The 23,027-nt window shown below is 44.6% G+C and overlaps 1 protein-coding gene across 1 annotated transcript; it reads left to right on the plus strand.

Moving 5' to 3' along the window:
• Positions 1–22,885, plus strand: ENGASE (endo-beta-N-acetylglucosaminidase). Its single transcript, XM_058167189.1, has 14 exons — positions 1–345; positions 6,724–6,800; positions 6,895–7,096; positions 8,676–8,824; positions 9,678–9,835; positions 12,936–13,084; positions 13,991–14,156; positions 14,442–14,545; positions 14,785–14,893; positions 15,737–15,921; positions 21,017–21,168; positions 21,301–21,406; positions 21,719–21,833; positions 22,349–22,885. Exons 1-14 carry the CDS (start codon positions 227–229, stop codon positions 22,790–22,792), a joined length of 2,235 nt encoding a protein of 744 aa, XP_058023172.1. The 5' UTR covers positions 1–226; the 3' UTR covers positions 22,793–22,885.
• The last annotated feature ends 142 nt before the right edge of the window (positions 22,886–23,027 follow it).

Consider the following 23,027-nt stretch of genomic DNA (forward strand, 5'->3'; position numbering starts at 1 on the left):
TCCGAGAGTGGCCGGCGTCTTCCTCTTTCCAGGGAAAAGGGTCGATCGCGGCCGACTATAAAAGCGCTTGCTTGCTCCGGATGACAGCGGCCGGCTGCGGATTTTGCCCGCTCGCTCTGCTTAAACGGACGTCGAGCAGTTAGGAGGATTGGCTGGGGATCGGAGGTGGCTCCATGTGACCGGGAGGAGGAAGCCGCGAGAGAGAGAGAGAGAGAAAGAAGCAGCAATGGAGGGCCGTGAGCTGGACGGGAGGCAGAGAGGGGCCAAGCGCGCCCAGGAAGAGAGCGGGCGCGGGCTGGAAGAGGACCGGGCTTCCGCCAAGGGGCGCTTCAAGCCTGGGCTAAGGTAAGGAAGGGATGGGAGCCGGGCGGAAGTGCGATGGGGGCGGGAGGGTTTCGTAACGGGGCAGCATGAAGCGAGTGCCGATGGAAAGCGTGTCGCCTCGGGTGATGGTTGCGCTCTTCGCTGGAGCCTTCTGCACCCGCTCCGAGGCTATGCCGGCTGCTTCCTCAAGGTTCTGCCACAGTAGCGGGAAATGGTAAAGTGGTGTTGCTCAAGCGATCCTTGGAGCGGGAGGATTTTTAGTGGACTTCAGTGGCACGCTCCCCTCGTGGCGTAAGCGGCTTTCCTGGTGAGCTTCCTCTGGCTGATTGGAAACTCCCTTTTTAGCCCTTCCAGATTTGGACTGGAAAAATGGGTTCTGAAGTCTGAAAGCAAGCCTGGGTGCTTCACAGAGTCTTCAGCCATGGGTTAGAACAGGGGTCTGCAAACTTGGCTCTTTTAAGACTTATGGACTTCAATTCCCAGAGTTCCTCAGCCAGCAAAGCTGGCTGAGGAACTCTGGGAGTTGAAGTCCACAAGTTTAAAAGAGCCAAGTTTGCAGACCCCCTGGGGTAGAAGTTTCTTTCAACTCTTGGTGTTATTTCCCATGTCTGGAAGCAGAGTCCTGTCACTTGGGAATCCTGAATTTGCAAGTTAAGTTTTGACAGGAGCTGGGAATGGGCAGGTCCCTTGGCACAACTCTGTTTCCCCTCACTTGGTCATCTCCTGATGTCCTGCATCAAACCCCCTCATTCTCCCAGCTTAGGCTGAAGGCCTTGCTAGGAAAGCACCTTTGCCTGACTGAGGATGGAGAATATGTCTGAACCTTCTTCGCATGATCCACGGATTTCCCATAAAGTCTTGCCATGCTCTTAGCATCCTATGGCTTCTAGAAAAGCCAGATGTAATCTGGTTCAAAGGGATTCATTCAGAATCCTTTTCAGAATTTGAGGCAATATTAAGGGGCACCTTGATATTGTAATAATGGCAGTCTTACCTCATTGCTGAGAGGATCAGATGGAGTTTTCCCCTCACACATCTATGGTGGCTTAGCCAGTAACTTTACGTATCCTTAAGTCAGCAGGATTTTTCCATACAGGTAGTCCTCAACTGACAACCATTTGTTTAGCAACCATTTGAAGTACTGAGAAAGTGACTCATGACCAATGTTCCCACTTAACAACCATCATAGTATCTCCACAGTCACATGATCAAAATTTGAACATTTATAACCATTACTGCATCCCAGATTCATGTGATCGCCATTTGTGACCTTCCCAGCCAGCTTCTGACAAGCAAAATCAATGGAGGAAATTGGATTCTCTTAACAACCACACAATTTATTTAACAACTGCAGTGATTCACTTTTAACACCACGGCAAAAAAGGTAATAAAATCAGGTGCAACTCACTGCATTGCTTAGCAACAGAAATTCTGGTCCCAATTGTGGTCATAAGTCAAGGACTACCTGTATCACTATTATTTACACTGATGCAAGAGAGATCCACATGAAACCCAGCAGAACATCCTTGCAGGAAACTGTGCAGAGATTATAATCTTGAAATTCCCAACATTGGAAACAGGTGGAATTGCATTCCAGAAACAGTGGAATTGCAGAAACCTGGGATGATGAAGTAGGACTTGCCTACCACAAAATTAAAACACTTTGAGTCATCCGAAACCAACACTGACCTGAAATCATCTGTTCCCACTCTTGATTCTTATCCTGACTCTGTCATGGCATCCACAGAGTGATTGGTTTAATTCTGCAGCCCTCCTTCTTTAGCACATTACCAACTGCAAAGCAAAATATCTACCAATCATGGCACCAGGGGCATCTGCATTTAAAAGAAAGAAAGAAAGAAAGAAAGAAAGAAAGAAAGAAAGAAAGAAAGAAAGAAAGAAAGAAAGAAAGAAAAGAAATTCAGTCTTGTGTCAGAACTGCACAATTGAATTGCCTTCCTTGATGTTTTGACATCCCAAACTTTTTAACCTGGGAAGCACCACAGCCCAAAGGGGAGAAGACTGGTTTTCTCTGGGTACCTCCTCTTAATAATAAAACACAATTTTAGTAAATTTTATCTACCGTATATACTCGAGTATAAGCCGAGTTTTTCAGCACGTTTTTTGTGCTGAAAAACGTCCCCTCGGCTTATACTCGGGTCTATACGGCTTATACTCGAGTTTTTTTTTTTTTAAGCCCCTCGGCTTATACTCGAGTATATACGGCTTATACTCGAGTTTTGTTTTTTTTTAAGCCCCTCGGCTTATACTCGAGTATATACGGCTTATACTCGAGTTTTTTTTTTCTTTCTTTTTTTCACATTTTACCGGACGGAAGCCTGCGGTGCAGTGAGAGGCGGGCGGGGCCGCCAGCCTTCTCAGCTGAGGGAGGAGGGTTTCCCCAACCGGTGGTGCCTCATTCCACCTCGGCATACTCGAGTCCCCAGTTTACCCCAGTTTTTGGGGTAAAATTGGGGACCTCGGCTTATACTCGGATCGGCTTATATTCGAGTATATACGGTATTTTATAATTATGTTCATTTATATTTTATATAAAATTTAATGCAAGGTCCTTGGTGCTCTCCAAGCTTGGTTGTTTTCTTACAGACGTTTCATTCCCAGGAAACTTCATCAGCACTGAAATGCCTGCAAGAAAGCAACCAAGCTCAGAGAGCACCAGTGACCCTTCATTTCAATATTGAGCTACGAGTATTCTTTATTAGTACATGATTAAATATTTAATTATAATTTAATGTTTGTATTAATATTCACTTATTATTTATTTAATTAACTGTTATAACAGAAGTATAATAAAGAAAGGAAGAATCATGAACCAAGATAAGGCACGGAATCATTTCATGGGTGTGATTACTTTTCTTTAGAATCTCTCTCTTTCCCACCATTTTGCTGTTACGCTGTTTCAGCCTAACACCAAAACAGAAAAGACCACACAGCTATAGTGTAAGTGTTGTTGTGCCAATCTGGTTGAATGCTAATGAGTGGTACTGTTTCCTTTCACCTGTTATTTACTTCAAAAAAGCTAAATAAAGTCTCCATCCAGTTGATCTTGAAGTGGTGACCACAAAGCTACCACACCCTTGTTGCTTTCTTGGCAAAAATATTCTAATTATTTTTGCTGATGCTACTTTGTAGTTTGCTTGATGGGTTTATACAGCGAGCCTTGCAAATCTGATCACAATTCAGCTTGCTGATCTTTTTTTAAAGTGGCATAAATTTTGAGGTTCAAGTTGAATCCTGCTGATCTTGTAGACAGGTCCATGATGTTTTCCTATGGACAAGAATGATTGTGCCACGGCTATGTGCAAGCAGGGACATGACCCTGATTAAGGATTGGAGGTGCAAATAAGGCCCTGAATTCATTGGCAAAACTTTTGCCCACATCAGGATCACATTGCTATAGAACTGAAGTCATTTTATAATTGGTCTCTCTTCTAGGCCAAATTCCATTGCAGTCTCTTCAGAATCTAACTCTAGAGCAGTCTCTGCAGAAAATGTGTTCCTATGCATTTAAATTGTTCAGATAATCCTTCAGATAAATCCTTCGCTGGGGAGACAGTCTTTTTTATAGCATTTTACTGGAAATATTGTGTTCATCAAATTATCCACCAAGAAAGTTGCCTATTTTGGTGTCTTGTCAGTGACAGTCAAATATTTATTTATTTGTTCATACAGACTATCTCTATATCACTATATTGAAAGAAATAGTTTTTTTTAAACTAGTAAGGAGTTTTGTGCATGTTTTTCTGTTTAATGATTCTGTACTAATTTTGTTTGTATCCAGAGACATTTATTGAATGTGTCTGGATGCAATGTGTTGAACGTAGAGAAATAAATAAATATGGCCATCTGTGTAATGAAGATGTCTTCTCATGGTATGAAGAATATTTGAGGGGTGAGGATGGGAACTTTTAGCAAGGCAAATTGCTCTTTTGGGATGTATTAATGGGAACAAGACATCCAATTCTCAAGAAGTAATCTCTACTCTGTCTTAGTCAAGCCCCATTTGAAATATTGTAATTTCAAATCTAATTTTGGGTACCACAATCCAAAAAAGGCATAGAGGAATCGGACCAAGTTTAGAGGATAATTGCCAACTTAGAGAGGTAACTGGGAAACAAAGTCCTGTGAAACCTGCCTGAAGGTAGTTAATTCACAGAAGGTAAGACAAGGAGCATCATGAAAAGCCTTCAGATAATCAAAAATTGTCATAGAAAGCAGGAAGATGGCCTATTTGCTATTGGCCTAGAGGTCAGGACCAGAATCAATGTGTTGAAGCTTCATGGAAGTAGATTCAAATTAGGTATTAAGAAGAATTTCCTGTAGTTAAGACTGTCATCCAATGGAGACGACTTCCGGTGTCCAGCGGCAACGGTCGTCTGGAGGCTTCTCCCGCCTCCAGTGCCCGAATCCGGCCGCCGCCGAGGCCCTCAGGGGCCAGGTGTTCCGAAAAGGACACCTGCCGCACGGACGGCTCGCCAGGGGTCTCCCAGCCGACATACAGGACTGTGGGGACCGATGCTGGCGCGTCCTAGGCTCGGCGGGGTTTCGAGGCCACGGGCCACGGCCATTACTTTGGTCGTCGCTTGCCGCTGTGCCCGTGACACCGGGGCTTTGGATTTATAACTGCAGCAGCCTGGTGGTGAACAGGGAACGGAGAAGAATTGAGGAATGGAGAAGGGAAGGGGATATCGGTAAACGCGAGTGGAGTGCTCCGGAGTGCGGGGGGGTTTTTCTCCCCTGCGGTTGGAAGGAGCACGAGTTATTCTGGAGAGAGGAGAACTTAAAATAAGAAGATTACCGGTTTTGTGGAGCTCTGGAGAGAAGAGGTGATGGAGAAATTTAGGAGGGAGGGTTTGAGGCCCCCCCTCCCTCTGGGGAACAGTGGTGGAGTCCAGCTTCCGCCTTCACTATGAGAATCTTGATGACATCACTTCCCTTCGGCTTCCTGGTTGACTAACTGTACTCTGGACTCGTTGCTCCTGTGAGTGCCCCCTGGTGGATCCGGAGGAAATTACAAGGATACTGTGCTTGCCTGAGGATTTTGTATTTTTTTTTCAAATGGTAAAAGGTCAGAGACCAACTGCTGGAGAGATGGAGAGAATTTTGGAAAAGTTATCTAATATGGACAAGAAATTGGATGATTTGCAAAGAGGCCAAATGGAAATAAGAGTAGAAATTGTGACTATCCAAAAGGATTTAAAGGATACTCAACAAGTCTCAGCAGAAAACAAGCAGAAAGTGGAAGGTCTGAGGGTGAGATGCGGCAGTGCAGAAAAGAGAGGAGACGACAGGCAATGCTGTGCTTGACCACAGATGGATAAAATGTCTTATTTCCTTAGGTTTCAAAATTTGGAAGAAGTGGACCAAGAAGATTTGAGAGATGTTGTGACTAAATTGTTGGGAGAATTTCTTGGGAGAGGTGTTGATTTCATGAATTGGGATGTGGATCGAGTTTATAGAGTTAATTCACAATATGCACGCACGCATGCAGTTCCCAGAGAGGTTCATGTCAAATTTGTGAGAAGAGAGACGAGAGATGAAATTCTTAGAAAACATAGGAGTGGGGCACTGATTTACAGGGGCAGGGAGATAGCCATTCTGAGGCAGATTCCCAGACAGGTACGTGAAATGAGAAAGAAATATTACTTTTTGTCAAGCAAATTGTACCAGAAGGAGTGGGCTTCAGATGGCTGATGCCAGAGGATTGATGATTTTCCGGGAGGGCATAACGAAAAAAATTAGTACAATTGCGGAGGCTACGCCCTACGTGGAGGAACACAAACCCTCCTGGAATTAGATGACCCAGGAATTGAAGAAGGGGAGGTTATAGACCATGGGGCGGAGGCGGCTGCCGCTGTTGCGGCCCTGGAGTTGGGTCAGGCTGAACCCAGAGTTCTGAGATCCAAAACTAGGAAGTGATAAAGATATTTGGGATTGTGTTGGTTTTCCTTATTCTCTTTTGTACGATATTCTGTTTATTCTTGACCCTTCTTTATTGCGTATTTAAGATTTGTAAACTTAGCTACTTCGTGTCACCTGCTTGCCATATGGCTGTTGTATGTGTTAAAAAATTTGAGTAAAATTCTTATTTTGGATAAGAAAAATGAAAATTTACCATACCTGATATGTATTTGTATAAACCTTTTTTGACCAATAAAAACTTTTTGAATAAAAAAAAAAAAAAAGACTGTCATCCAATGGAACAGGCTGCCATTGATATGATATTCTTCTAATGAATATCTAGACTTCTAAATTAAATTCTTCAGACAGAAGGATGGATAAGGTGTCTGCCTAAAGCAGGGAGCTGGAATAGATGACCTCTGAGGTTATATCCAGTTCTATATTTCTATGATCCTTCTAATTCTTTTTTTTTTCCAGTTTGCAGCAGGATATGGAGAGCCAGAGATCTTCCGTTCTCCATAGAGTGGTCAATTTTGCTCCTGATCCACTCCCTGGTATGATTTGCTGTTGGGTGGCTTGCATTTTCACTCCCAGGGAACCAGAAAACTTCTCTGCTTGAAACCGTAACCTCTGAACTTCTCTTTCCAGCCAGGCAATACGACAGGCACACCACTGAACCAATCAGCTTCTACCTCTCTGGATTGGAAGAGCTGCTTGCTTGGAAACCCACCAAGGATGATGCTTTCAATGTGTCTACTGAACCGTTGGCTAAACGCCAGCCCCCTCTTCAGAGCCACCGGCCCCGCACACTGGTCTGCCATGACTTGAAGGGAGGCTATCTTGAAGACAGGTGGAGAATGAAGCAGGCTTTGTAACTGATTCTCTGCTGAAGTTGCTGGGACCATTCCATACCTCCTAGCTATCCTGGATAGGATTTAATTTGCTCACCTGCCAGGGATTCCTGGTTAGTTGGAGCGGGCAGATGCAGCTTTCAAATCAAGACTCATCAAAGCTTTTCATATAATCTTATAACATTGTAGTCTCATAATTGAGACAGTGCTCCAGCAGAATATTATTATCTTCATATTGAAAATGGAATGTGCAGGAGGAATGTTCAGGTAGAGCAGTGGTTCCCAACCTTTTCTTGTTTGAGGCACAACCTTTTCTTGTTTGAGGCACCCTTGGAAAGCCTTTCAAAAGTTCCCGGCACCCTTATAAGGAAATAGATATTTAAAATCTCCGTAGCTCAAAAGTTCCCGGCACCCTCAAAAGATCTCACGGCACCCCTTAGTGCCGCGGCACACTGGTTGGGAACCACTGAGGTAGAGGTTTGAAAAAAAGCTTCCCAGATGACATTTTTAAAGCCAACCTACCGTGTTTTCCCAAAAATAAGACCCTGTCTTATATTTTTTTGAACCCCGAAATAAGTGCTTGGCCTTTTTTGGGGGGGAGTCTTATTATTTTGTGGTGCATGAAGTAAGACGTCTTGCCGTCTTACCTGATTTTCAGCTCTGTCTCCCTAACCCTAACCAGAGGAAATGGCAGGGACCGGCTGCACATGCAGTTAAATATTTTCAGGCGGGGCTTATTTTCAGGCGGGGCTTATTTTAGCGCATGCGCTCAAAAACCTGATTGGGCTTATTATATGGGGAGGTCTTGTTTTCGGGAAACACTGTATGTGTGACATCAGTGGTGATGTCAGTTAGTCTTCCCCAACCTGACATCTTCCTACGCATATCCTGATTTTAATTCCAAGAATGTTCAGCAATGTTATGTTGGCCTAGGAATTCTGGGTGCTGAAGTCCACACCTCTGCAAGCCAATTGTGGGGATGGCTGGGGAAAATAATTGTTTTATATTTTTTTAAAAAATGTGAAAACCGCCTCCAAGGGCTGTAACTTTGTAGAGGTGTTGGTGGGGATTCTCTGGCGTGATCTATGCTGAAAAGTACAGCGAGGTTCTAAAATGATTCAAGATTTTTGCCCTCCCCCCACCCCCATCTGCTTTCTGGCATATCTGCTTCACTCAAGGGATCTGGCCCCCAAGTTGTTTCATTAGCTGTATTATGTGTCATTCAAAACAATCTCTTGTTTTATTGGCTTCCTGTACTCCTTGAAATTGGCTTTGGAATGCTTGCACTAAAAGGGAACAGGGAATTCCATTTGGCTTGTACAATTAACAGGGGAAATCCGGTTGTTAATGTAAAACCTCCTAAGGGAGCATGGCAGCTGGGCCCCCCTTGCTTCAGGTGGAGTAAAATAAATGAGAAACAGCTTTGGCTGGTTTGAATAGTCTGAACAAAGTGATAAAGTACTCAGAGTAACTTTGGCCTGTTGGGTGCAAAGCTGAATGCATTGAAACTCCTTTCCGCCTTTGCTAATTTCTCTTTTTGTCGTCTCCTCCCCCACTCCCCCACCCGTGCCTCTGCAGATTCATCCAGGGCGCGAAGGTACGTGACCCCTACGTGTTTTACCACTGGTGCTACATTGACATTTTTGTTTACTTCAGTCATCACTTGGTCACCATCCCCCCGGTGGTGTGGACCAATGCTGCTCACCGCAACGGCGTCCTTATGCTAGGTAGGTTTAAGGAGATGGTGAATGGCCGGAGCAGAGCCCTTCTCTGAAAAGTGACGTATTTAGTGCATGCAGTAAAAATGGAGATATTCACGTTCTGGAATCCTTCCCTGTCCTTCTTCCTTCTAAGATGGAGGGCTCCATTTCTGGAGCAATGGAATCACTCTCCTGCCCATTAATTGTGTTTTTGGCATTGTGCTGTTAGCTGTTGCTGGATGGATGTATTCTTATTACTCTTTCCTCTTTCTGGAAGTTCCTGCAAAACAGGAATTGTCACTGGCCCTGGTCAAAGTCCTGGGTTAGGGCGGAATTCAAGCTCATCTTCAGCCACAGAAACTCACTGAAGATCTAAGACCTGTTACTCTCTCAACCCAATCTGAGAGTTATTGGGATAAGACGAGAGGAGATAGCTAGATAGCCCACCTTGAACTCCCAGGGAAAAAGCTCCTATTTTGTATCTATAATGATTATGCAATTTTAAAAAATAATTGGATCACTCTCCATAGGGAATAGTTTGCTAAACCCAGGAATTGGGGTATGGCTCCTTAATGCTTCTGATTGCATCCCTCTTTTTTGGCTTTGCTTAATGGCAGAGTCTATTTCTGACTTTTCCGACATCTAGCTCGGTGTCACTTTTACGTTCTGTAGATTTTCCAGAATTTAATTGGCCTCTGGTGGCAAGCAAAATACTGGATCTGCTCACTTCTATGCAGCAAGGCTCTCTTTATTTTCTCCTTTGGTTGATATTCCTTCTTTAGGATCAGTGCTGACTTCCTACTGGCCTGGTCAGAGAAATTGTGAAGCAGACAGAAGCTAAGAGAGTCAGTGTCTCCTGTGTTGCCTCTCTTGCTTGCAGGAACATTCATCACAGAATGGACGGAGGGGGAGAAGACGTGCGAATCGTTTCTGGCAGGCGAGGAGGAAGCGTATCTTGCGGTAGCTAAGCAGCTGGCTGCAATCGCAGAGTTTTATCATTTTGATGGCTGGTTGATCAACATTGAAAACCCTTTGAGTGTAAGTCAGAGTTGCTTCCTGCTTGTCCTCTACCTGTACACCTGGATCTATGCTAGGACTAAGCCAAGATGGAGCCTCACAGCTGTTCCTGAAACTTGCAGAATCTGCATTCCTATAGGCCAGGGGTCAGCAACCTGTGGCTCTGGAGCCTCATGTGGCTCATTCATTCCTCTGCTGCGGCTCCCTGTTGCCGGTCGGCTCCACAATGGATAGGCTTTCGGTTAGGACAAGTAGAGGAAAAAGGATGCCTCGCTAGGAGGAGACTCTATGGTGGGGGAACCGGACTTCTGGTCGGCTCCAGAATTGAATGGGAGGCTTCCGGTTAGGACTTTTGTGGCTCTTTGAGTGTTTAAGGTTGCCGACCTCTGCTATAGACATAATGTGAGTATTAAACAACCATGGATACATTCTATATAGAGTAGCTCGATACTCTCTTGTCAGTTCCAGCCTTGATTCTTTAAAGATCCTGGTGTCTGCAAGAGATAAAGGGGAGCAACCAATTCATACTCCCGTTTTTGTACAAAAACTAAAAGTAACAACAATCAAAAGGGCGGTGGGCGTTTCATTTTGCGACTGGTTAAAGCTTTTTACAGTTTTGACTGCTATATATGGACTTCCATGTTTATCTATTTTTCATTATTCGTATTCTGCCCATTTTCAGAAATTCTGACTCATGTCAAATTAAAAATAACATAATGTACCCATTGTTAAGAGAAAGATATAAAACTTTATTACGAATCAGCATCCCCAACTGGGAACAGATGCCTCAGGCCTCAAATGTTCCTAGGAAAACTGAGTTTCCAAAGACTAAAGGTATACGGGCCATCTGGAGTTTGGGAGACAGTGTGTTGCAAAGGATGGGACTTCCAGTGAAAACATCCGCCTCCAGATTCTTCTTGCCTTAGTTCCTGTGAAGCACCTCTTTTTCAGCTGCTCAAGCAGGATGTTTGTTAAACTTGCTCTTTATGCGTTTTAGAACTAACTATGACATGCTTTCTTATTTATTTATTATTAAATCAATTTAAATGGCTGCCCAACCCACAAATTATAACTCTGGGGGATACCATAGGATTACAGCCAATACCACATTCTGTTAAAAAAAAGAGAAAAAAAAGGCCTGATGCAGTTGTGGCCAGTTCACAATCATTCAGCTCAAGACCATTTCAGATGGGCTCATCCACTGCCTTGACTCAGTGGGTTGTCTGGGGAGAAGCCAGTCTTGGCGGCCTAATTGAAGGCTAGCAAGGTTGGGGTCACTGAATCTTGAGGAGGGGGGGAATTAGGTGTTCCAGAGGGAAGACAGCCCAATAGAAACCAAAGCTGAGGCTCACAAGTGGAGCAGTACTGAGGACAGCAAGGCAGATGGTCTTGGGTTCAAGAAAATGACAGTCAAGAGGAAAGATGTAAATAAATGAAATGAGATTCTTCCAGAACGGAAGTCTTGTGAGTGGAGATGAGTGTCTGTGGAATGAAGTTTGCTGTGTGGATGTCCAGTTGTCAGACTAAAGAAGTCAGGCTTGTTTGCAGAGAGTAGTTAAGATGACAGTTATGAATAAGTGATTGAAGTGAGCAAACATCAATCATGGGTGTGATTGCCATTTTGAAATTTTTGATGGCTCCCTCCCAATGGACACCTAGAAAGGGAGCAATGTATCAAGAGGCAAGATGCTTTTTCACTATTTTCTTAAATGAAAAACAAATGCTGAGGTGAAGTTTAGATCAAATCACAAGGGAAGTTTCTGAACTTAAATCAGAGGATCCATATTTAGAAGGGGGCAAGGAGTATATTTGGCCATTGATACTCTTTTCCCCAAAAGCAGGGATAGTCAGGACAAAGAAGGTGTAGGGGCCAAGTCCAAAAACTTGATTTGATTATGTTGAGATTTAATTGAATTTCAAAATAATTACATTTGTTTAATATGTTTATTCCCCATAAATTCCAGATTTTTCTCATCCTATGTAATTAAAAATGACACTTGGGTGGCAAATTTTAAAAGTGTTTTAGAGGTACCAAACAAGTCCTGTGTGTGGTGATTGTGAGGAGCGATGCATTCCTCATTTAGATCAAAATCTCTACTGGTGCTTCTTTAAATCTGAGGTATTTATTTTTTCCCCACCCATGAAGTAATGAGGACACCTTGCTTTAGGTGTACTAGTCTTTTTTTCAGGCATAGGTTGACATTTATTTCATTCAATTTTCATTAATTCTCCTTTTTAAAAAAAAAATCTGCTGACCACAGTCACCTTCTTTCGCAAGCCAGCAGAATTCTTTTCACTTTCATTTGTGAGAATTCTTTCCTTCAAATCGTTTCCTTTAATGGAAATGGTTTGGGTGAAAACAACCCCCATGGTGAATGGAATGTGGATTTTACATATTAATGTATTCTGTGTGCTTCTTGAACTATTTTCTGCAGGATATCAACAACAATTGAAAACTTGTTTCCAAGATTCTCACATACACACACGTACACACACATATTTATAATGTATATTTAAATAAATGTATTTATAAATAAAATAAATTTAAATGTATTTATAAATAAATAAATTTAGGGTCCATTCCATTTCCTTAGCCATATCCCTTCCTTATTGCAAATAAAGAGATGGGGGCAGATATCTTTCAGTCACACTGAAACCTGAGTAGAAGGCTTTTGGAGGGTAGTTCCATCCTCCCAAAGATACTTTACGTGAAGAGTCACTTAAGTAAAGTAAAAACTGATTTTCGGCACTTGCTGTAATTAAAAAGAAATATTAAAGTAGACTGAATGTTCTGTCATTTTTAAGACTTGAATAAATTTCTTGCCATGTATTGATGAAATAATATTGTTGGACGCAAGGTCATAAACCATGCTTTTTACTTCAATACTCCCTTTTCTTTTTTCTTTTTAGAAAGAGTCATAAATGTTCCTCATTAAAATTGTATAGATTGTCTGATATTCCACGGACTTTAAAAGTTTAAGGAAAAGTTCTACAGATGATGGATATAGTTTTATGTAGGGAGGTATGACATTCTGTTGCAATCCACAGTTTGAAAACTGCAAGATATGATTGATTGATGGTTTGCAGAGCAGAGAATGACTATGTTTAACTTTCCTGGCAGGCTTCGGCAGCTCAGAAGATGCCCCATTTCTTGCAGCATCTGACAGCTGAGGTGCACAGACTGGTACCTGGAGGACAAGTGTTGTGGTATGACAGTATCCTAAAGAATGGAGAGCTCAAGTGGCAGAATGAGCTCAATGAACTAAACAAGTGAGTCCTGCATTAACTTCCTTTCAGATCTCTCTCTCTCTCTTTCTCTCTCTCTCTTTCTTTCCAAAAAAGTCGTGAAGAAGAAAGCGAGCAGGGCACTCAAGCTAAAAGTACTTTGTGCAACCCTACTGAACTTCCACCCTCATATAGCATCTTCTTGAAATACTAGTCACACAATTGTGGCGGCATAGTCATAAAGTCAATTATTGCATCACATGGAATATGGTGGCACTTACAAGAGTCAGTAAGTGGATTGCTAACATGAAACTGCATTGGGCAAATATCTATCTTCTAACCAAACAAGTCGGAAAGGTTGTTTTGAAAATGGAGGAGGAGATTAATTTTGTTATTTGAAAGAAAGCCAAAATACGAATGTCAATGCAAACCCTAAATGTTCAAGCCCTAAATTAAGTCCTGTGCTTAGCAAGGAATGAAAAACCTGGTGAAGGTCATAGGGAACTTGTTCTAGCCATTGGGGATTAAGGCATGATGGTCTGCCCTCCAAAACCTGGGGTGGTGGTGGTGGTAGAGGGGGCAGTCAGATCCATATGGGAACAAAGCACCAGGGAATTAGCCATGTGGGGTTGTTCTTTTGGCCTTGGCCATAATTGCTTCATTGGAGAAATTAGCAGGCTTGAGTTACAAAAAACCATGAAGGTGGAAAATATATTCCTAGTCTGGTGCTGTCCAGATTGGCTTGGATTGGAAATCATAGAAAGTGGCTATTCAAGCTGGATTCATAAACAAATCTGGAAGGTGTCAAGTTGGAGAAAACTGAGTTGGAGCTTTCTGGGCATATTTAATGATGAGACATGGGGAGTTTTTCCTAGAGACCCCCTAAATGGGGTCTATGCTTTGGTTGGCAAGACTGTCTCTAATTTGCCTCCCTTCCTTGTGCATTTGCAGAGTTTATTTTGATGCTTGTGATGGCTTCTTCACCAATTACAACTGGAAAGAGGTACATCTGCTGCGGACTAGAGAGCTGGCCAATAGTCGGCGGACGGATATCTATGTGGGCGTTGATGTGTTTGGACGAGGCGATGTTGTGAGCAGTGGCTTTGATACCAAGAAGGTAGGCTGGCGGGCAGCCTGAACAATGGGAGGCTGCCTTGCAGGCATTGGCTACGCCAGGCACAAGAGATCAGCATTTATTCTGATTCTCTCTGGGAACCACCAAGAACCAAAAACCTGTCACATTTTGCATAAATGACCCTGCTAAGACAGCCTACCAAGATATTTGTCCTTGGGGAAGGATAAATATCTATTCTGTTTTCCTAGAAGCCCCCAACCAGCCATGCTCTAAATCCCCATAGTAGAAAAATGGTGAATAAATCTTTTATTCTTTGTGTCTCCTCAGTCACTGCAGATGATTCGGGATCAGGGTCTTTCAGTGGCCCTCTTTGCACCTGGCTGGGTATATGAGCACCTGGGCTCAAGAGACTTCCTGAACAATGAGGATAAGTAAGGCCTATGAAGGGGAAGGACTTTCTTCTAGGGGTGGCCTTCAGGAACCCACAATGAGGAGATTATCTCTTCCGGGCTCTGGGCTGAGCAGGCCTAACAGGAGAAAACTTTTGAGATCCATGGAGATGTAGTCATTTTTCTCTCTCTTTGCCACCTCAGGTTCTTCATGTGATGGACTCTGGGCTTGTGAGGTTATGCAAAGACTGTTCCCATGACACCCTCTTTCCTTCTTGTAGATTCTGGGCCCTCCTATCACAGCTACTATCTATTCACCGCATTGTCTCCCTCCCCTTTTGCACCAGCTTCTGTCTGGGTGTGGGTAATCGACACTTCAATTACGGACAGGTAGGAGAACATGGAAAAGGGACACTTTGGGGAGGAGGAATGGAGCTGGGAATGAGCAGACAGAAGGTAGTACTGCCAATCCTTCTCCTTAACCCTCTCGGGGCCAGAGCTAACCTTTCATAACCATCCGGCAGATTAGTGGGCTCATAGAGAGATGAAGGCCATCGCTGCCTTCCAAAAATCATAGAGGACTTTAGGAGATTTTCTGCAAAGGAGCTCTGTGACTAGTTATTGGTCTTGAATCTTGCAGACTTATTTTCCAAAAGTTTTCCTTGAGCCTCCATGAATGTTGCTCTAGGATTTCAGCTTCTGCATCTTATTATTTCAAGTCCGGATAGAAAATGAGACAGCCTTGGGAATAGCCATTTCCCCCTCTTTTTGAGAATGATGTGGCTAGGTGCTTTGGCTAGGTGGCTCAGTGGCTAAAACGCTGAGCTTGTCGATCAGAAAGGTCGGCAGTTCAGCGGTTTGAATCCCTAGTATAGGTCTCCTGCGTGAGCAGGGGTATGGACTAGATGACCTCCAAGGTCTCTTCCAACTCTGTTACTGTTAAAGTGCTTGATGATCTGGAGGGAGCCTCTCTATATTTTCATTACTTTTGGAAAGAAGAGGCTTATTTATTAGAAAGTGAAAGGGTGTGTCTGGTGTTGAAGGCGTGCTGCTTTTGGGCAGGGAAAGAGGGCCCGTGTACTGAAAGTCGCATCTTCAAAGGCTACTAAAATGTTTGGGGGTTCCCGTTGCAAATGGCCTTTGGATGTGCAAGAGCAGTCCTTCCTGTGGGCACCATGCTTTGGAAGTCAAGCTGTCCCAACTCAGCCGGCAGTGGCTCTTCCCTTTCCTCAGGAGACGAGGACAGAGCCGTGGTACAACTTAAGTGCTCAAGAGATCCAGCCAATATATGGCAGACACACAACGCCTGACAGGGGCTGGGTGCGGATCCGGTGCTGCCTGCAAGAAGCCTGGTGTGGGGGAAGCTCCTTGCTGCTGGAGGGGGCTCTCCCGCCCAAGGCTGATCACATCACAGCCAGGTGAGTGCTGGGCGGGGGGAGGGCCCCCCAAAAATCCCAGGTAGAGTTTATGCCTTCCTCAAACCTGATACTCTCCGGTTGGAATTACAAGATCAGTCTCCAAAGTCCTCCTCTCTCTTTCTGGGCACTCCTCCCTCCTACAAGACCCCCTTAGCTCAGGGATGCAGCTCTACAACAGTCATCCCATCTCAACAATGCACAAATGTGGAGTGGCGAGATTTGCATAGGGAGGTCAACTCCAGTGGCGGTTTCAAATTTTTTTACTACCGGTTCTGTGGATGTGGCTTGGTGGGCGTGGCAGGGGAAGGATACTGTAAAATCTCCATTCCCACCTCACTCCAGGGGAAGAATACTGTAAAATGTCCATTCCCACCCCACTCCAGGGGAAGGTTACTGCAAAAATCCCCATTTATTCCTGATCAGCTGGGACTTGGGAGGCAGAGAATAGATGGTGGTGAGGCCAGTCAGAATTTTTACTATCGGTTCTCCGAATTACTCAAAATTTCCGCTACCGGTTCTCCAGAACTGGTCAGAACCTGCTGAAACCCACCTCTGGTCCACTCAAAAACAAAGTTTTCTGTCAGCAGAGGGCCAGGTTGGATGAGAAACTAATTTTCTGCAACCAATTGGCCAATCGGTATGATTGTGCCTTGTGGAAGAGATGCCATCTGCATAGCTATTACTGAAGGAAGGAAATTCAAGGGCAAGCATCTGGCCTGCCATCCTCTTTCTGGGCTCTAAAAATGAAACATTTCCAATAGAGTTTCTGCATTAAATTATGACCAGTGATTCCAAAAGGCTTTATGGTGCTGAACACCTGTGAGGAAGACCAGATGCCCACCTGTTGCCTGTGCTTCTTCCTTCAGAGCTCCAAAGGCCTACTATCATTTTCTCTGGAGACTCAAAGGCTTCTCCTCTAAGTGCTATTTGAGGCCTAACTATGCAGGACGGCAAAACACAGGGTGAGCCTATGCCATTAAACAGACTCCTCACTTTGAGCTTCTTCTTTTGAGTCTTAGGGGTGGTGATGGAGAGGATGACCTCAGTGATGTTAGCTAAGCAGAATCCTCCAGAGACGCCTTGTCCTTTCCCCAAAGTGTAGCATTTTCAGGACAGCAATGCAATGAACCGTGTTGGCCAAGTATGATAACCAAGGGGGCTCCTGAATCATTTTTCTGACTATAAATGGCCTCTTGCTGAAGGAGCTTTTGATGTATATCCCTTGGAATATTACCTTTCATAGGTCATCAAAATGTTTAACTATCCTGTCAGTGTTCTCTTGTGTCACCTGCTTATGTGCACACACCTACTTCAAACTAAGAAGAAGGGAATTGTGCTCTCCAATTTAAGTCTTTGGGCTTCTCTCTTTTCTCCCAACTAGCCAAATCTGCTTTAAGTTGGCGAACCTGATTGATGGCTGCTTAAAGACAAATTCTATTCCAGTGCAGTTGAAGGCAGGGCTGCGTTTCTTAGAGCTGCTGATCCCACCGTTTCTTTGAGAGCAAAAGGAGACTTACATAGGCAAGAGAGGGTGCTTCTCATTTTACACACTTACGACCGTAATAGCAATAGTAATAGCACTTAGACTTATATACCGCTTCACAGTGCTTTACAGCTCTCTCTAAGCGGTTTACCGAGTCAGCATATTGCCCCCAACAATCTGGGTCCTCATTTTACCCACCTCGGAAGGATGGAAGGCTGAGTCAACCTTGAGCTTGGTGAGATTTGAACTGCCAAATTGCTGGCAGCCGGCAGTCAGCAGAAGTAGCCTGCAGTACTGCCCTCTAACCACTGCGCCACTGTGGCTCATCCTCTACTTAAAATCACAACTGAGCCCAAAAAGTTTTCTTACTAAGCAAGAGTTGTTAAGTGAATTTTGCCTCATTTTATGACCTTTTTTGTTAAGCGAGTCACTGCAGTTATTAAGTGAATCATGCGGTCATTACGCGAATCTGACTTCCCCATTGACTTTGCTTGTTGAAAGGTGGCTGGGAAGGTTCCAAATGGTGACCACATGACTGTGAGAACATGCAGTTGTCATAAATGCATGCCAATTTTGATCATGGGGATGCTGCAATGGTCCTGAGTGTGAAAAATGGTCATAAGTCACTTTTTCAGTGCCATGTAACTTCAGATGGTCCCTAAGTGAAAGGTTGTAAGTCAAGGAATACTACCTGCATTCCCACAACTAGAAAAGGTGAAGAATTCTTATTTTTCACCCTTTCTGAGGCTTAAGGAAGAGGTGGTCAATCATTAGAAGAGCTGAGCTGCCCTGGGGCCCATTGCCTGGATTCCTCACTGCCGGATGTGTCCCTTTGACTGGTGGAGCTGCCTCACGTCCAGTATGCTGCAGCTCTGGCTCTCCAACAGCAACCTGGTAATCAGAACTAGGGTGGCAGCAGGCGGAAGGGGAAATGACGGGATTGGTTGTTTGGAAGTGAGAAGAGAAAGCCACTTTCCTTATCGACTCTTTCCCCATCAAAGAATGGAGGCACAAAGACAACACTGGAGCAGAAGTCTCTCCAGACCTTCTGAATGAAAGAGTCACAAGGCAAGCAAAGGAAAACCATATACTAGTTGTGCTTTTGCCTCCTTGGTCACAAAATACCCACCCACTTGCTTTTAACCAAGCAATCAAAATAGCAATAGCACTTAGACTTATATACCGCTTCACAGTGTTTTAGAGCCCCCTCTGAGCGGTTTACAGAGTCAGCTATATTGCGCCCAACAATCTGGGTCCTTATTTTACCGACCTCGGATGGATGGAAGGCTGAGTCAACCTGGAGCCAGGTGAGATTCGAACTGCCAAACTGCTGGCAGCCGGTGATCAACAGAAGTAGCCTGCAGTACTGCACTCTAACCACTGTGCCACCACAAACGTGGGATGCACACTAGCTCAGAACTAAAATAATATCTGACCTAGTGACACAAACGTGTCACTAGCTCAGATATTATTTTGGTTCTGAGCTAGTATGCATCCCAGCTAAAACAAACCCTAGAATGTCAGGTGTTTGGGAGAAGTTTGTGTAGATTTTTCTTCACTGATCCTGCGCATCTTGAAGTGCCCCTGATCACAAAGAACAAACAGATGGAGCAACCCCGAGAGAGATGATTTTCTCATTGTTTTGCTTGTGCATTTTTAGAATCTGTTGAGAAACATTCTTTTGCGATGTTGTCTGGGCTGCCCTTAATCCCTCGAATTGGCTGTACGCAAGGTCCTAGCCAAGCCTCTGGGCCACCTGTTGAGAAAGACACTCTTGAGTTTACAAGACCAGGGTGTGTTCTGTGGACTATCTCCTTTCTGGCTGCTGAACAGAGAATTTGGAGTGTTCTCTGTGGAGAATGTCTCATTCCCTCTCTCCCTCAAAGCGCTTTTCGGTCCAGGATGCCTCAGGCTGAGAGTCTGTTCTTGTTCTGAAGAGAGGATAAAATTGGATTAGATCTCATTCTGTGGGGATCCCAGGATAGATTTGATCATAGGAGGTGGGGCTGACGTGAATAAGGAAAACAAGAAAAATAAGAAACATGAATGTAAACTCTGATTTGATTATATGGGGAGTGGAGAAATTGGCATCACTGTGTTTGTTATGGCCAGGAATAGATGAACACCCTCATAAACAACAGCAGCAGTTTCCATATTTTTTAAATCAATTTTTTTTGGGAATTTATATCCCGCCCTTCTCCGAAGACTCAGGGCGGCTTACACAGTGTCAAGCAATAGTCTTCATCCATTTGTATATTATATACAAAGTCAACTTTTATTGCCCCCAACAATCTGGGTCCTCATTTTACCTACCTTATAAAGGATGGAAGGCTGAGTCAACCTTGGGCCTGGTGGGACTTGAACTTGCAGTAATTGCAAGCACCTGTTAATAATAAACAGACTTAGTCTGCTGAGCCACCAGTTTTTATTAACTTTATCTTATATAAAATAAAAACAGAAGTAAAGGTAATAGGAAAATGGGGAGAGGAGAAGAAAGAAATAAAAAATAGGAACTTCCAAGTTAGTAAAGTACAAACACAATTACAACCTCAACTTTTTTACTTATACTTAATTAGTGGGAATCTTTCCTTTTTTGCACATTCAGGATTCTTGCTGCAATCAAAACGTATAATAAAGTTCCAATTTTCCCCCAGGTCTTTAGTAACAGCAACAGTTTCCAGAAATTGCTGTACTCCTGTACTACTCCTGTAATCTGGTGAAGGAGACATAGAACCAGAGGGAAGGAGGAAGGGAGGAAGAGAGAGAGAGATGGAAGGGAATGAACAACAGCGGTCCAGTGAAAAATTGGCGAGGGCGTATTTTAGGGGCATAAAAAAATGAGGATGATTTAATTAAAACTGCAGCAAGTACTGGGTGGAACTCATCAAGGTTTTTACAGTATATAGGCAAAATAAAGTGACTGTGTCTCAAAGAGCATAATGTCCAAGGGTGAACCAACAGTTTGGAATGGTTGTTACAAAGCATATTCAAGGTGTTGGCTAGGACCTGTAAAGCAGTGGGGAAATCCATTTTTTACTACCGGCTCGGTAGGCGTGGCTTGGTGGGCGTGGCTTGGTGGGCGTGGAAGGAGAAGGGGAAGGATACTGCAAAATCCCCATTCCCTCCCCACTCCTGGGGAAAGAATACTGCAAAATCTCCATTCCACCCCACTTTGGGGCCAGCCAGAGGCATTTGCCGGTTCTCCAAACTACTCAAATTTCTGCTACCGGTTCTCTTGAACCTGTCAGAACCTGCTGGACTTCACCCCTGCTGTAAAGCCCTAGATGGCACGGAGCCATGTCTACCTATGGAACCATCTTCATAGTTACAGAGGCCTTTTTAATTTCAGCTCCCTGCTTCAGAAGGTCACATGGTCAACTTTGAGGTCCTTGGGAAGGCATAACCACTTAGCCCGTCCCTTCATTAATCATCTGAACCTGTTATGTTATCCTAACCCTTGTGCAAAGTGGAGCAGGTGGGGTAGAGGTCATTGGTCTGGGCCTTCAAGACCTTTTCATAATTCAGATGGTGCTGTGCTACCTCATGGCCCAGAGTTGGCAGTGACGGTGTATTCTCTGTCTCTCTCCCTGTCTGGCGCTTGGGGGTTACCAGGCTATTCTCATTCCAGATGCCAGCACCCTCACGGTTATTCCTGGTCTTGATTTTTAAACATGAGTCCCAATTCCGTGACATGGCTCTGGCGCCTTTGCTCACCACCCGAGAATCATGGTCGCGTCCTGACAGGGGGGCATCTACTTTATCAGGTAAGGCCTTTTGTCTTGAGGACTCCTTGCATGGATGCTTACAGAGTCCTTGAAGTGGCCTAGCAGATGTGACTTCCAGGTTTTGCTGGCTCATTTCTCTTTCCCTTGTTCTGTTGGATGTTTCTTCCGCAGGAGAACCAACACGACATACACCCTCCTTGCTTCACACACCTCCTCCCGACCTCGCCCGGTTACTTAGAGGATGCGAACAGGGTGGGGAACATGGCTGGCAAAATCGGTGAGTGAATGCTAAATGTGCAGAATGTTGTCTCCGCTCATTTTCTCTAATGAAACTGTTTCATATGTGGCAGCAGCTACCTATGGTTACTGCTCTCCCCTTGTTCCGTGGCATTATATTATATGCTCCCCTGTAGAGGGGAGCCTGCTGTCATCTTTACCCATTCAGCACCATGTATGTGGATGATGGAAAGAGGGGTCAAAAGGTTAGCCTTTTGTGCCTGGCTGGCAGAAGCATTGTGGGCGGTCAGGATGGACTTAGTAATAGCACGTCAGCTACTGTGTCTCACCTTTCCCATCACTCCCTTGCTAGATGCTATGAATTAGAGCTCCAGAATTGCTTCTTGGATGAACTCTCCCTCACTGTGTCCCGTCGTCAACCTGGACAGGAGGAGATGCCCTTCACTTGCCGCCTGGGCAAGATCTGGGTGAGGAAATTATGGAAAGCAATTGGGAACTGCCATGAATAGCTTCCAAAGTGGGGGTGGGTGGGTCAGCTACTTTCCATTCGTTATCCAATATGTCTGGGGAGATACTCTACAATCTGGGCCCTTGTTCTTCAAACCAGCGGTTGCTTCACCGCAGGCTTTTGCTTCTCATCAGAATGGCTGAAAAGTTGCCATCCCAGCTGCTTTGTCCAGTACGCTCCTTTCTTCTTGTACCAAAGTTTTTCTCTTATGTTTGCAGCGTCTGGTTGATGCCACCAGATGCTCTTCAGACTTTAATCCCTTCATCACACACACACACACACACCCAATGCAAACCATGCCAGATCCTGCAAGCACTTATTCTGAGAAGCCAACCTAGGGGCAAGGATTACTTGATCCAGGTTACCTAAGGGCCCCTCTTTACCCCTTCATTTCCTCACCGCTTTCCAGTCCTCTGCTATGAATCTGTCCAATTGCTTGGTGACTATTTCCCTCCCTTGTGCTTTTCCTTATAGGTGCTGGATGCTGCCTCCCTGCGCTCACTGTCCACTCCCAGTGCTACCAGTTCCATGTTGCCCATGGATGCCTCCCATGTCCACTGGCACCGGCCTTCAGCTGAACACCTCTCTGTCAGTCTCACCTTGAGCTGGACTTATCCTCCCAGCAAGGCCACCTGCTTCCGTGTGCATCACCGGAGCGGGTCATGCGTCAGAGACTCTGAGCCGCCTCTTCTCCTGCTTGGGGAAGCTCACGCCTGCCTGTACCGCGTGACTCAGCTGGCAGTGCCTAACCCGCACACTGTATCCTCATGCCGCATGGAGTTCCTGGTGGAGCCAGTCCCTAATCATGGGAGCAGCATTGATCCTGCCATGTGGGGAAAACTCATCTTTGTGTACTCTAACCCAAAGCTACCAGAGAACACTGCCGCACTTCCTCCACACCCACACCCAGGCCCATGACCATAACATAGCCTTAGTTTTTGATGGGTGAAGCTTCTGTCTAAGAGGTATACAAGGGGACATCCTTTTAATAAAGCTTCTTCGTTGCTTTCATTAGTTGCTATTTCTTTGCTCAGGACCAGTGGTGGGTTTCAGTTTTTTTTTACTACAGGTTCTGTGGGTGTGGCTTGGTGGGTGTGGCATGGTGGTGGGTGTGGCTTGGTGGGCGTGGCATGGTGTGGGTGTGGCTTGGTGG

Source organism: Ahaetulla prasina, chromosome 2 (assembly GCF_028640845.1).
Source record: "Ahaetulla prasina isolate Xishuangbanna chromosome 2, ASM2864084v1, whole genome shotgun sequence".
NCBI classification, from domain to species: domain Eukaryota; kingdom Metazoa; phylum Chordata; class Lepidosauria; order Squamata; family Colubridae; genus Ahaetulla; species Ahaetulla prasina.